Here is a 15,976-nt window from a genome sequence, read left to right on the forward strand (position 1 = left end):
CACACATAAGCAGACTGAAACAAAATGAGCACAGCCAATCATAGCAAGCTGTTAAGTATTAACCACCAAACTCCTTTCAGTGGGGCACAGCCATCCTCTGGCTTGCTTTGCTCTCATCAACAGTTCAGATGTACACAAATCTAGCAATTTTCTGAATCACCATGCACATTATACACCCATTCTCTCTCATCAAAACTAGACGGTCAAAACTAGGCAATCATGCGCGTCCCCCCTCCCTGTTTTTTCTTGTACACTTCCCTGTATTTCATGACAATGTCTCTTATGACAACATTTCACACGCAGTCAATTCCACTTACATTTACGGTAGACAAGTCAATTGTATCCGACTCACAAAAAGTGCAGCCATTATCCTGTGTCCACGCGTTAGGCACATAGTTTCCGAAATAATTGAGGAGAACCTGGGAAAGGAAGGAGAACCGTATTAACAAGAGCACGCCTCTCCCCAGACACTGAATCATAAAGCAGGTCAAACTCTGTCTAGAAATATTAAAAAAAAAAAAAAAAAAGGCATTATAAATCATAAAGGTCATTTAATTTCATGATGGGAGGAATGATACCAGAAAAGACACAAATAAAGAAATGTGTCCAACAATGAAACAGACAGTTTTAACTGGGCTGAGACTTATTAGAAAAACACCACAAATAAGAGTCCCCATCCCATGAGGTGTAAGTCAGTAACCAGATACATGTTTACAGGATCGGCGCAGACAGACAACAGCAGCGAACGGGGCCGCGACCGAATGACCTCCCACCAACCACACAACTGCCGCACAAAACGGAGACTGCATAGGCTTGATTATCAAAAGGCACTAAACTATGCTGTCTCCTATAAACTACGCTTCTGGGACACTGATTTCAGGGGGGAGGGGGGACAAACAGCTCCAGAACAATCTCCAAAGACGGCCACCCCGCAAATCCTATCAACAGGGAGCTAACTAACGCAGCCTGCCTTCCACCCAGGCCTTTCGGATCTACCAAGAGTGTCTCCTCTGTGACTCATCCGCCCCTTTCGGGAAGCACCGCCTGGCGTCCCTTTTTCCTGTGAAATCTGGGTTCTGGTGTGCGTTCTGGCTGAGGGAGCCGGTGAGAAAAGACAGACGGAGAACAGAGATAAGCAAACAAAGATGTGTTCTCAGCCTTCCAACGCATCTTGGAGATCCCTTTCATTTGAACATCTGAGGGGAAATTCTGCCAACTTCCTTTAAAAAAAAAAAAAATCACCACTCTTTTCTACTGCAATAGTAACACCGGCTGGGGTGTGAGCATCTGTGGAGTTTTAGATTTTTTTTTTTTTTTAATCACTTCTTTTCACCAACCAAATGACTTCAACTCCAGGCGGTGAAGCTGTAGGTTGCCTTTAGCAGGAAGCACCTACAATCCTCATGATGCTCAGAGCACCCGCCGAGTCTTCACTGAGATGGATGCGGAAGAAAGGGATGTCTGTCCACAGAAGTGCCAAGTCAGTTTCTCTAGCTCCCTACGACCCTAGGGAAGAGTTTAAGGTACAGAGTGATTGAGGTAATCAGTCCGATACCATTCTATGAAAACCCTCCAAAATATCTGCAACTCCATCCAAATATCTCTATGGCACGGAAGCTTAAAAAAAAAAAGCTGTTGAAACAAGTACCCTATTCCGACACGGGGGGAGATCTCCGTGTTCCAGGTAGTGTTCCCCTCAATCTGCACAGCACAGAGGACGTCACAGAGGACGCGAGCAGCAGCCAGCGTCTTACGAACTCCATGATTATTCCGGAAGACCTTACAAGGCACAGAACGGGGAGTCGTGGCTTTTCGTTCATGACATTGCAAGAGTCAATGCGGTCACTCCAATGCACCCCAATAATAATAATAATAATAATAATAATAACAATAATAATAATAAGTTGGCTGTTGTCAAATGGCAGATGCAAGCATCGATTTCAGCCAGTGCCATGGTTTTGCAAGAGGAAAAGGAACCCATCCCTGTGAATAGGAACCCTCTGCGGAGCATTATTTGCAAAAAGAGATTTTTTTTTTTTTGAAGGCTAGTGGGAAATGAAATACACAGCTTTGTTTAAAATAACCCTGGGAAAGAATTCTTTATTCAAGAAAGAAAAGAAATCCCCCAAATAGTTGGCCGTCACTACAACTCCCATCTATCTATAAAAACCCGTCCTTTCCTTCCCCTCAGAGAAGCTCATGAAAATTTAATATTAATTTCATGAATTATTGATTCGTCTCTGAGAACCCCCATGTGAATATGAAAACGGCCAACTGTTTTTCTTAAACAGGTCTGAGCACACAAGGCATTGCTTTCTGTCCTCAAAATGAAAGACTTTTTTTTTAACAACCTTGCCGCTCTCCCCCTCAATTCACCTTCCCAGATAACGCGTCTGTTTTTCCTGCCGTAGCTCCTGACGGGATACCTCCCTCTGGGATGTCTCCCCACACGGGCAGCGGCCACCCACCCCTGGCCTCTGTTTCCATCTGCTTTCTTCATTCAAGACGGCAGACACTGATGCTGGCAGCCGGAACGGGGCAGGGAGCTGTGGATGCGTTCATGATGCTCTGGGCAGTGTGTGTGTGTGTGTGTGTGTGTGTGTGTGTGTGTGTCCCCGGCTACGAGGTGGCACGCTTTCCTGGCCCTTCTTTCGCAACATCGAGATGTTTCCAAATGTGATGTCATTTCCTGGTCAAAGAAGCTTTTCCAACCTTCTCTTTATTTGTTTCCTTTGATTTATCATTTCCCCCCAATCACTCAATGACTCAAGGTCACAGTGACCCAAGTATGGTCGTGTTTAGGCATGAAATATTAAATCTGTCATCACGCAAATCAAATCAGTTTCAAAAACGACTTGTTTTCAACGTGCGCGCTATTGTTCTGTTCGACTTCTGCTTGTGTATATCCACCACCACGTTCATAATGATTACCTTCAGAGGTATATTACCTGCTCTTTGAAAGAAAAGGTTGGGTATGTCATCTCTTCTTACGGTTGAGTAGTATTTCACTATGTTCACGGACCACATCATTATCCAACTATGTTATGAAGGACACTTCAGTTCCTGCCACTGTGACTAATCTTGCAGTGAATGCAGGGGTGCATAGATCTTTGCGAATAAATGTTTTCAAATTTTTCGGGTAGATACCCAGATAAGGGGTTGCTGGGTCATATGGTAACTTTATTCTTAAATTTCTGAGCAACTGCCAGACTGTTTTCCATAGTGGCTGTACCAGTTTACATTCCCACCAGCAGGGAATGAAGATTCCTTTTATTCCACAGCTTCTCCAACACTTACCTGTCTTGTTGATAACAGTCATTCCAACAGGTGTGAGGTGGTTTCTTGTTGTAGTGAATAGTTTTGATTTGCATTTCCCTAATAGCTAGTGAAGATCAGCATCTTTTCAAAAATTTATAAGCCATTTGTATGTCTTCTTGGGAGAAGTGTCCTCTACCCATATTTTAATTAAATTGTTTGTTTGGTGTTGAGTTATATGAGTTCTTTATGTATTTTGGATATTAACCCTTGGTCGGAGCTGTTGTTTGCAAATATCTTCTCCCATATGTGTTCAAATAAACATCTTGGGATCCTGTGAGGTTTTGCTCCCTGGTTTATGTAGTCAGCTTGGCTCAAATAAACTCTTATAAAAGTTGTCAAAAAAAAAAAAAAAGAAGCATCTTATAATATGTTGTTAATAATAAATGAGCTTCAACAATAAAAAGTACAGCTTCAAACCAGGAATCAGTTTCCATCTAAAAACTGATTTACATACATTAGATTTTATCTAAACAAGTATGAAAATGACATAGAATACAGAAACATATTTGAAATAAAATGCTAATTAAAAAGCACAAAGTTGTTTACAAATCATTATGAAAACTATAAATGTAAACTGTGATTTTAAAAATCATTTACAAATTGTTCTTCCTAATAGCATGAGATTTTAAAAAAGTAACAAATTAAGAAATAAACTCATTTTTATCTACTTTGGCCTATAACAATTTATCATTTACAGATGATATGTATATACTTATAGTCCCCCCCTCACTCATGGGTAAATTTTCTGGAGTTTCAGTTACCCTGGTCAACCTTGATCCAAAATATTAAAAGAAACATTCCAAAAAATAAACCACCTCTAAGCTTGAAATCGCGCGTTGTTCTGAGCAGCATAACGAAATCCCGGTCTCCCGCTCGCTCCTGCCCGGGGAGAACATCAGCCTGGGCCCAGGTACCACACCCAAGTCCACTCCACACCCGTCCAGTCCGTTAGTGTCCGTCACTGAGTAGCCTTCTCAGGTATCAGATCAACCGCCGTGGTATCACCATGCTTACGTTCACATGACCCTAACTTGACTTAATCATGGTCCCCCAGTGCAAGAATAGAGGTGCTGGCAAGTTGGATGTGACAAAGAGAATCATAAGTGCCTCTTTAAGTGAAAACGTATGCACACGCAGGAAAAAACTCAGCACATACAGGGCTCGGGACTCTCCACAGCATCAGGCATTCGTGTGGAGTCTTGGAATCCGTCCCCTGCAAACGTAACGAGAGTCATCTGCTTTCTTTCCCCGGCAGCCTGGACACAGGGGGACGTATTCATGGACCCCGATTTAACTTGAACATAACGTTATAACATAAAGTAGTAGCATTAGTTGAATGCTTATGTAAATAACCCTCTCTCCGATTTTCATATTATATCCAATAATGAAACAAACTTGCTTCATTTTTTTGTTACCAAATAAAATCAGAGGAAGGGAGACTAGCCAGGACCATGCCCGAGAAGATGCAACAGGATTACCTGCTGCTGTAGCTGCTGCAAGCCCTGACAGCTCACGCTGAGAATGTTTCCCAGGACACACGCAGCTTCCTACCTGACCACGGAGTAGGGAGCCTCTGCTCGCGAGCAAGCCTCTACCCGCCTTGTACGGCTCCAGTCAGATGACCCCGGGATTTCGTGAGGAATTGCTGATGTCCCTGCAATCACTGGTCCCACAAGAGCTTAACTCCCAGGGCCACGCTCCCTCTTTAAAAAAGACTTTTAAATTGGATTAAAACAGGACATTACCAAAAAGGAAGAGCAGACTCTTCAGTTTCGGATGTCTGCTTGTACGAGCCCTTGCCTAACGGGCACCAGGGTTATCGGAAGGCAGAGGACAGAGGCTAAGAGAAAACAGAGACACGGACACGCGCACACCCACTGTAAAGCGCTTCACAGACAAAATCTGTCCGTTTATCAAATTTGCTTAGACACAGTCCTGGTAACCAAAACAGTTTTACGACTATTTTGTCCTGCCAGAAAAAAAACAAGACAAAACAAAACATGTTTTACCACTCCCAAGAATAACACTAGTCACGACACGGCTTCAACTCAGACAACCTGGTTCCACTCACTGAAGGGCTCCTTTCCCATGTGCCCCTACTGGGATCCACCTGGCAACCAGCGACCTCTGTCTGAGGAGATGCTCTGCCCATCTGGGGCCATGCTTGCAACTGAGCTATTTTTAGTGCCTGAGGCAGAGGCTCCATGGAGCCACCTCAGCGCCTGGGTCGATACACTCAAACCATTTGAGCCATGGCTGTGGGAAAGAAAGAGAGACAGAAGGAGGAGGAGTGGAGAAGTAGATGGTCACTTCTCCAGTGTACCCTGACTGGGAATTGAACCTGGGACTTCTAGATGCCAGAGCAGCTGACACTCTACCACTAAGCCAACCAGCCAGGGCCTAGAGCAACATTTTAAAAAAGCCTTATAAGCCTGACCTGTGGTGGCGCAGTGGATAAAGCGTCGACCTGGAAATGCTGAGGTCGCCGGTTCGAAACCCTGGGCTTGCCTGGTCAAGGCACATATGGGAGTTGATGCTTCCAGCTCCTGCCCCCTTCTCTCTCTCTGTCTCTCCTCTCTCTCTCTGTCTCTCCCTCTCCTCTCTAAAATGAATAAATAAAAAATTAAAATAAATAAATAAATAAAAAGAAAATTTCATTAAAAAAGCCTTATGAGACAAGCTGGGAGCTTCCAACTTCATACCTAAATCCACAGAAAGCACGCCACACATCAGTCATGTGATCGGGTTTCTACTTTGGTAGAAGGTTCTAGCTCCGAGCTACCGGTGGGCAATCGCTACCAGTGGGAGGTGACAAATGGCCCGAACTAAGGAAGTTGCCATGGGCACCGAGGAAATGAGATAAACCACCATACACAGCAGTCAGGAAGAGCAGCTCCCGACCCAGGAGCTGAAAGCCACCACAGTCAATAAAAACCAAGGAGGTGGAAGGGGGGGCGGAGCTTCAGCTCAAGCTCTGGGTCTCACGGGGCACACAAGCTGCTCGACCCCCTCGGTGGTGAGACCCGGAGTTCAGGAAAGGTAACAGGAATCAGGACAAGGGGCTGGAAATCATTCGCTTGAAGGGAGGCTCTGCGGAGGTGGGAAGGAGGCACATGACCCAAGACTACGTGCAGAAGAGAAAGGGAAGACGTCTCAGATGGGTTACCTGTGGCACACGTGACTAACACAGTCCAGGAAGAGGACCCCCCCACCCTACCCCCCCATACACACAGAGGGTCAGGTTTTTAAAACACACGGCTCACAAAAATGAGGGGACCGGGGAACGCGCCGACACCCCAGTCCCTTCAGACTGGTGAGTGCGTTTCACCAATGAGATCAAAGTGGGTCTGCCACTCCTTGGCATCATCGAACCACTGTCTCTGACTTGCTGTCTGCTTTCCCGGTGTTCTTGTTGAATAAAAAGATCAGATGCTGCTTTTTTGTTTTTTAACGCTTCATATTCTTTTTTTTTTTTTTTTCTTTTTTTTTTTGTATTTTTCTGAAGCTGGAAACGGGGAGAGACAGTCAGACAGACTCCCGCATGCGCCCGACCGGGATCCACCCGGCACGCCCACCAGGGGGCGACGCTCTGCCCACCAGGGGGGTCGCTCTGCCAGGACCAGAGCCACTCTAGCGCCTGGGGCAGAGGCCAAGGAGCCATCCCCAGCGCTGCGGGAGGGGAAGAGAGAGACAGAGAGGAAGGAGAGGGGGAGGGGTGGAGAAGCAAATGGGCGCTTCTCCTGTGTGCCCTGGCCGGGAATCGAACCCGGGTTCCCCAGGTCCCCCGCATGCCAGGCCGACGCTCTACCGCTGAGCCAACCGGCCAGGGCTAACGCTTCATATTCTTTTTGAAATATCCCTAAGGTTTGCGAGCAGTGCAGATATAGAAAGAGAGAGAGATTGAAGAGTCGAGGCCAGAACATGAGCAGACAACCCAGCAGCTCATCAGAGAAACAAGACGAACGAATATTTCAAGTAGGACAGGGGGTGGGGGTGGGGGGGTCCGCTCCAGCCTGTGGGTGACCTGCGGGTGAAGCAGATGAGGTCTCGGGGTTCCCTGACAGGCACACTTCCCGGTGCGGCGGGCGGGAAGGGGCGCAGGGGAAGGGCACCCTCTCCGCTTTGAAGGACTGGGACTGGGACGCAGAGGACGGAAGACAGGCGCGCTGTGGAGGGAGGCGGCTGTCCCAGTTCGCGCCGGCTCAGCGACGTGTTGTTCAGCGGACGGGAGGACTTGGGGGTCTCTAGTGAGGAGAATGCCGCTGGGGAGACTGACAGGAGACAGAGGAAGGGGGCCCTTGGGAAGCGGGCTTTGCGGGACAGCTGGACCAGGAGGAAAAGTCAGGCGCACTGGAGAAGGGGGAGCCCACTTCCACTCTGACGCTGGAAACGCTGCCGGCCTGGGCGTCCCCTTGAGTTCCTTCTCTCCCCCTGCACACACTCACAATTCACGCTGCGTTTTAATCGGGCACCAGCAATACAAACTTGACCGACTCACCGGTGAAACTGCGGAGAATAACACTTTCAGCAAGCTCAACGGTACATGTTTGGTGAGCACCCGGGATGACAGGAGTCCGGCTACGCTTGTCCACTAGCACCCAGGTAGAAAGGGAGGCAGAGGAAAGGTTCCGGCCACCTAGGGGGACCCCAGTCTTAGCAGCCTTGGTCATTTAGAAAATGGTGACTCGGGTGAAACGGATGACCCCTGACCAACGTCGACAGTCCGTGTTCAGATACCCGGTAAGAAAGCGAGGCTCACTCTCCAGTGAGCGGTTGTGATTAAACACTAAAGGAGCACGTGCTACAAACAGAATTAAAAGGTCCCAGCCCATCTGAACAAAACCAGGTCATAAACTATGTAAAAAAAAAAAAAAAAGAAAGAAAGAAAGACAAAGCCAGTTATCATGGTTGGCACCAAAACAACGCCTCTTAAAAGAACTTTAAAAAGAAGAGAGTCTACGTAGCGCTCCACCGTCTGCCTCCAAGAGAGAAGAAAACGGAGAAAAGTCACCGGGACTCACCTTGGTGGGACCGTTTCCGTTAATCGCCACCGGTAACGTTTCATAAAACACATTCTTAGCTCGGGCTTTGCCATTTTCAAACTTCAAAACAACTTCGTCTAAGTTAAAAAAAAAAAAAAAAGCAAGCAAATAGATTTTAGTAATTTAAAAATGTATCTATCTATTCATCTATGTACATATAGTCATATATATATATATATATATATATATATATATATATATATATATATATATATATATATAAGCATATAGACACACACATATGTGTATATATCTTCTTCTTGTTACAAAACCGCTCAGGCCCGCTGTTCCGCCTGCTCCAGGTCGGCAGACGCCCAGATGCCCACAGGAGACGGAACTCGGAGCCCCGCCCTGACTCCCACCCACCCCGCAGACGCAGGCGCCCAGCGCCCGAGGTGACTGGCGGAAGGAGAGCATCTGTGCGATCCGGCCTCCGCCTCCCGCAGTGATGTATGTGGTCCAAGAAGAGTCCCAGTCTTGCCCCACCTTACTCCCCTGTGAAAGGGACCCTCGTTCTGTTTCAAACAGAACGCTGGCCGGCGCCAGAAAGGAGGTGTGCACAGCCGGCCACCACTGACAGACCACGGCTGCGCCGAGCGGACGCACAGCCGGACGGGAGCAGGAGGGGTGTCCTGTCTGCTCTCACGGTCCCCCCTCCCAGTCCCGGAGCACCCCTAACCACTGCTTCCCACTCCGAGAGCCCAGGCACTCTATGTCCTGCCTGGGAGCACGGCACTGAATTGCAAGGTGTTTTCAAATATTGTTCAAGGATCGTGCCTTCGTGAATTAATGTATGTTGATTTGGAAACGTTTTTGATTAATTTTAATGTTTTCATCTATGTTATCAGGAGATAGGTCTGTTTCGGAAAACACACACGGGCGTGCATGCAAGCAAATGCACACGCACATGCACACACATACACAAACACACACACACCCCACAGTGGGTATGCCTGGTCACCCGGCACCTTCCAGCGAGGTGAAAATACTCTCATATCCACCATGCCTGAGTAATTCACCATTCAGATCACTTACAATGGAAAATGTCTAACGGTAAGGGTTAATTAATTTTAAAATACCTCTCCCAGATGCTGAGATACTAAGATGAAGGTACCTAAGTCCAAAAACCTATCTTTTTCGCATCAGTCTTAGGCAGTCATTTTAACTGAACGTACTCAACTACATCCAACAGCTCAAGTCCGGCATTTTTTAAGAGCTATCATAGGTACTCAGCAAACCCTCGCCACAGCCCCCAAATAAATAATACCAAAGGGCCGACAGTTGAAAACACAGCTGTCCCTCCGCATGCGTGAACAACCCGGAATTTGGGAGGCATACCCACAGCTCCGTTTAAAGCCTGGAAAATTCTGCATTTGTGATCCAACGTGATGTTCAGCGCTTCCTAAAATAAGAACAGAGGCAGTGTTAGACATGACCGCAGAAACGACAAACACCACCACCCTATCTAGACCGTGTGTTCTTTTTAGGTCAATAATGCCAGCAATATTCTTCAGAGAGACAGTGATTTCCCCAGTCGTTTACATCAGAGGACAGAAGGCTTGGGAAAGCATTCACGCTGTTTTCCCAGTGTTTGCACTTCTCCACCTTCTGACTGACTGACCAGTGAAGCCTTCGCTGAAGGAAAAGGCATCCCCTCCGACCTGGAGATGCCGTTACCAGGTCAAGACCCTGCCCGGGCTCCTCCTCCTCTCCGCATACAGACCCGCGGGGCTGGAGACGGGGCTGCCCGCTCTGCCGGCCAGGGTCCCGAAGAAGCGACCACAGTAAGTGGAAACGCCTTGCTCACCGATAAGGGACACGCAGCAGGAAGGACAACCCTCTGCCCGGAGAAGCTGCCGTGCCTGGGGGGCGGGGGGGCTATTACCGCAGCACCAGGCCTGAATGCCACCACGGGTTGGTGACTGGCCGTCAACCCGATCCGGAAGATCAATCTGCTTTAGAAACCTCCTGATTCTCAACACACCCGTTTTTCAGCTGCACTGCTCTGCTGTCATAATACTCCTCAAGTTGTCTCTGCAGAACCCCATGGATTGAATATCGGTGTCCCCTCACAGTTCATACGGAGAAGCCCTGACCCCAGTGCTACTGGGCCCACTGGTAGGCAGTGAGTATTTGTTACATTCAGGTTATGAAAGTGAGGCCCTCGTGATGGGAATTTTGCCCTTAGAATACAAGAGTTTGCACACACATGCATGTGCTCTCTCTCTCTCTCCTCTTCCTTCCCTCTCTCTCTCTCTCTCTCTCTCTGGCATATGACGACGCAGCAAGAACACAACCCTCTCCAAGCCAGGAAGAGAGTTCTCACCAGACCCTGGCCACGCTGGCAAGCTTATCTCCAACGTCTAGACTCCAGACCCGTGAGAGAGAACATCTCTCCTGTGTAAGCCTCCCAGCCTGTGGCATGTTATCACGGCCACCCGACTGGACTAAGACATACGCTGACCACATAAAGCCTTCCGCTGAGAGATGTAAACAGGATTTAGCCAACTAAAAGCTATCCTAAACCCAGGAAGGAGGAAGCACCCTAAAGCAAAGACAACTACAGGAGGCTCAGAGCACTTTCCCAGGTGAGTTCCAGCAAGCAAAGGCGAGCCACACACCGTAAGGATCAGCACTCATTCCCCGGCTGGGAGGCCAAGCCCTCAGGCTGCCGTGCGGGGCATAGGGGACAGCAAAACGTGGAGATGAGCAAAAATAAAGTTTAAGAATGAAATTTCTTAGGTATTCAGTGTCTAATGAAAACATTTAGATGACTAACGTATTCATCTAAAAAACAGAGACAGGCCCTGATGGTTGGCTCAGTGGTAGAGCATACACCCGGCATGTGGAAGTCCCGGGTTCGATCCCCGGCCAGGGCACACAGGAGAAGCACCCATCTGCTTCTCCTCCCCTCCCCCTCTCCTTCCTCTCTCTCTCTCTCTCTCTCTTCCCTTCCTGCAGTCATAGCTTGATTGATTCTAGCCATTGGCCCCAGGTGCTAAGAATGGCTCCATGGAGCCTCTGCCTCAGGCACTAAAACTAGCTCAGTTGTAAGCATGGCAGACCATCGGCCCCAGACAGGGGCTGCTGGGTGGATCCCAGTCAGACTGCATGCGGGAGTCTTTCTCTCTACCTCCGTCCTCTCACTTAAAAAAGAAGAAAAAAAAATTTTTTAAGAAAAAAAGAAAGAAACAGAAATAGCAATAAGTTGCAAATTCACCATAATAGGCACTTAAAAAAAAAATCTTGTTTCCTAAGGGCAGCACCCACAACTATATAGTTCAGTACATTTTTAGAACTGTATCAGTTAGAGATAGTACATTTAGCAAACATTAACTTATATTAGGTAAATATACTAAAAATACTGTTGAATTAGAGAACTTGGGTTTCACTTTCCCCCACAGATTCATTTAAATGAATCTCAGGAATGTTCTCTCCAGGGCCCGCGGGGAGACTGCTGTTGGCCCCCACAGTCCCCCACTTTCTAAAAGAACGCAGATTTCTAGCAGGGCACACGTGCTGGAAATCAAGGACAATGTGTCCTTCGTATGTTACAGGTAGGTCACCACGTAAATATGTTGTGGTCAAAAAATGAAAAATACAAGCAAGCACTTCGTGGGAAGGGGGCTCACAAAACTAAGGCGTTCCCGTATTTACGGTTCTGCCTGGCGATTTCCCGGAAGACCCCAGTCGCCACCGTGGACAAGGGGGTTACACCGAAAACGGGAGCAGGAGCTGTGACACACCCTCTTCAGGGGATCGACGTAAATCTTAGTGTAAAACAGCTGATCGTCATCATTGTCCTGGAGATTCCACTGCTGAACCATGCGGTTGATATAAGGCGCGTAACCAATAAATCCTGCAACGACACAACAGAGAGAGAGAGAGAGGGAGAGAGAGGGAGAGAGAGGGAGAGAGAGGGAGAGAGAGAGAGAGAGAGAGAGAGAGAGAGAGAGAGAACAGAGGAGTGAGTATCGGAAGACCACCACTCGCGTCTGTGTTCATTCCACTGACCCCCGGCACGTAAGACAGAGTCAATTTTCATGCCCACTGCAAATCAAAGCGTCTCCAAATAAACAGTCCCAACAGGAACAGACACAAGAGCGGGGAACGAATATTTTCCAAGGCTCCTCAGGGAAACGGTTTCCAGGAAAAGAATGGAACAGACACCACCAGGATATTCCTTCTGACCTTCTCTCAAGGGCTCTCTGTTCTTGGATCCTTTTCTATTCCCTGTTGCTGACAAAGAAAATCTCTACCGCCGTGGTGCCGTGTCCCTGCCAGATGCTAACGCCATCAGGGGGAATGCTGGCTCGGTCCCTGACAGCCAACATCCCAAAGAAATTTTATATCTCGGACAGTTGGGGAATTTTCCTTTTCCTTGGGCGGGTCGGTACTGTACCTGCTAAACCATTCTCTGGCTAGCTTTCGTGTGTCACAGCCTGGAGAAAGGAAGTCTAAAATTGGACGGTTCCCCCTTGGCCTCAGAACACAGGCATGAAGTTTGCCAACCAGCGTTGTCTACCAAAACACAGACAGCGGGATCATTTTTCCTTGTTTGAGTCTTCCTCTGAGCCTTAGAAATGCAGCCAGACTGTGGTTCATTGACATGGGATAGCTTTGAAAAGACACCAATTTTACTCCTGTGAATTAAAAAGAGACCTATTTTTCTACCCTCAAAATGAAAATTCCCTCGTAATAATAAAAGAATGAAAAGGGATCAGTCCAGGAATATGACTGCTACCTAGAAAACACAGGATAAAATAAAAAAAAACATAGCTAAGCCAATCGCCAGCTGCTCCTCTGTTATTTTTGCCAAATAAAAAAGATCTTCAAAGACTGAAAAATGTAATTTTTAATACTGTGACCAATCTTTTCTGATGGAGAAATATATGCAAGTAGACCGTGACATTTTTAATGGTTTATAGTATTGTTTTTCAAAAATTATGCCTCCTCATCTTTTTTAAAATAAATCTCAAGCATCCTAAAAAAAAAAAAAAAAAAAAATGGAAAGGAGTTAGTTGACCCGTGAGCAACGTGGGTTGTTCTACATGGGTCCACTTAAACATGGGTTTGTTTTTTGTTTTTGTTTATATTTTCAGTAAATATACAATTAGCCCTCTATATATCTCTGGGCTTCCTATCCATAAACTCAATCAACTGAAATAAAAAAATAGTATTTTTGATCCAAGGTTGAGGATCCATAGATGTGGAAGGCTGGCTATACGCACTGTTTTACACAATTTCATAGAACACTTGAGCATCCAGCAGACTGTGTGGCCCCACAGGGGATCCTGGCATCAATTTCCCTCAGTTACTGAGGGGCAGCTCAACTCTCTGAGGAGTCAAAATCTCCCCATGAATTCTTAAGCCCAGATCAGCGCCCTTCACTTCAGGTGGTCCAACTAACTGTCAAAGGTAATGTTATTTTCAGAGTGCGTGGTGTTTTATGTGATTTAAATTTTTCTATTAAGTGGCCAAATTATTTCCAACCAATAAATTTCCTCATATTCTGGAATATTCCTTATAAGGAAATATGTTCACTGTCTGTCATAAAGATAGTTTAGTTAAATGATACACCGAAAGACAAAACTCATGTCCTCTAAAATTTAGTCTAAATACCTCTCAACAGCTCAGCCGGGAGATGACATAAAACTTTTATTGGACGTACTTAGAGTTTCCACCATCTCTTTGGTTACTGTACTACAACAATGCGTAAGCATTAGGCTTCGATACCCCCGTGTGATCGCTTTCCCACATCTAAGCATCTTTTCCTGACTGAAACCGGCTCACACAGCAACTGGCTTGGTAGTTTTCTTGCTATGTACATAGTACTCTGCATCTGTCTGAAATTAAATTCCTGAGTAGATGCAGCATGATCCAGATGAATTTACGTATCTCCTTATGCATGCTAGGTTTAGAAAAAAAATGAATAAATATAAAATAAAACACCCCAGAGTTTTACAGCTAAATGGCTTTTTCTTTAAGTGAGAGCAGGGGAGGCAGAGAGATAGATTCCCCACACGTGCCCCAGCCAGGATCCACTTGGCAAGCCCCCTATGTGGTGATGCTCCACTGCTCAGAAACCAAGCTATTTTTAGTGCCTGAAATGGAGGCCATGGAGCCATCCTCAGTGCCCTGGGTTCACTCTCTCGAATCAATCGAGCCATGGCTGCAGGAGGGAAAGAGAGAGAAGGGGGAAGGGTAGAGAAGAGATGATCGCTTCTCTTGTGTGCCCTGACCAGGAATTGAACCTGGGACATCCATATGCCAGGCTGAGGCTCTACCACTGAACCAACCAGCCAGGGTTACTTAATGGTTTTTAAGCTAGCAAGGGTTTATGGCAATTTAAAAGATTATCAGTTATATACATACACACACACACACACACACACACACACACAGCATGGGGCAAAAGGAGGTTTACAGTTGTGAGTACACAAGTTTTTTCTTGTATTATTATTTATTATTGTATTATTTTCCATATGAATAACTGTATTCCTACTTTTGCCTCCTCTATCTATCTATCTATCTATCTACCTATATCACTCATATGTTTTTCCCAATGTGGTTTGCATGTCTAACAAGTCCACCCCTTAATCCTATTTAATTTTATCTTCTGGCCATAGGTTTACACTAATCTCAGTTTAAAAAAATCATTTTAGGTCATAATAACATCTAAAGTCAAATTTTATGTCATTTTTTGAAGGCAGGGAAGAACTGTGATAATTTATTCCTTTAATCTGTGGTGGTGTAGCTAATGCAGCATTTTAAGTAAACCAGACACTGCACGTTGAATCTTTTTGACTAGTGATTTCAAGACCAATTACTCACTCACTCAAATATATTTAAAGTACATAAAAAATTAACTAATGTCTGTTTTTTTAAAGCTTGAGTCTAGCTTGCACTTTTTCTTAGGAGAATTTACTAAACGTATTATTAGTCAGAAAATTTCAAGGACTCTATAATCAGAAGACCTGGATTTATCCTGCTTTTCCTTAACCACTCAGTGTCTTTCAAAGAAGTCTCTAAAATTGGGAAACATAGGTTTTCTCGCTTATAATTTGGAAATAATAAGTATCTAGTGTCATCCCTCCTATGACATATATGAGAAAATGCTTTGTCAACGATAAAATGCACTGTGGTTTTTAAACTGACGTAATATTTCCACAGCAGGAAGATAATGGTGATTTAAAACCACATGTCCATAGTTATACATACCAGAAAAGGGTGTTTCATAATTGCTTACAATGGACTACAACTGACAGTACACTTCTCTGCCAGCCTCTCACCCACCTCCCGAATTCAGGTAGCGTTTCCCGATGTGGACGATGGGATACTTGTCCGCTAGTCGTTTATCTGGCCACAAGATTCCGTCTGCTGCAAAGACCAGTTTGTGGTTGGACTTCTGGAATTTTCTTAGAACTTCCTCTGGACCACCCGCGAATACGACATCAAAGCTGTTTCAGGAGGGGGAAAGAAAATTTTTAAAATACAAAAAAAAAAAAAATACACTTCTCACAATTAAGGCACATAAACCAAGAAACAGTCTCGAAGAGAAGTCAGAATTTAAAATCCAACGCAGAATGAATTCCAACTATTGACAGAGTTCACCA

General features: G+C 45.8%; 1 protein-coding gene across 2 annotated transcripts in view; it reads right to left on the minus strand.

Annotated features, from left to right (window-relative positions):
• The window catches only part of PLOD2 (procollagen-lysine,2-oxoglutarate 5-dioxygenase 2), a 93,577-nt gene that overhangs the window by 25,620 nt on the left and 51,981 nt on the right, over positions 1-15,976 (minus strand). For both annotated transcript variants that reach the window (XM_066347263.1, XM_066347262.1), the window contains exons 4-8: positions 15,657-15,820; positions 12,107-12,219; positions 9,699-9,762; positions 8,340-8,437; positions 318-419 (exon numbers count right to left, since the gene is read on the minus strand). In XM_066347263.1, coding sequence (XP_066203360.1) covers positions 318-419; positions 8,340-8,437; positions 9,699-9,762; positions 12,107-12,219; positions 15,657-15,820 — 541 coding nt within the window. The remainder of the gene's footprint in view (positions 1-317; positions 420-8,339; positions 8,438-9,698; positions 9,763-12,106; positions 12,220-15,656; positions 15,821-15,976) is intronic.

This window comes from Saccopteryx leptura, chromosome 8 (genome assembly GCF_036850995.1).
Source record: "Saccopteryx leptura isolate mSacLep1 chromosome 8, mSacLep1_pri_phased_curated, whole genome shotgun sequence".
NCBI classification, from domain to species: Eukaryota; Metazoa; Chordata; class Mammalia; order Chiroptera; family Emballonuridae; genus Saccopteryx; species Saccopteryx leptura.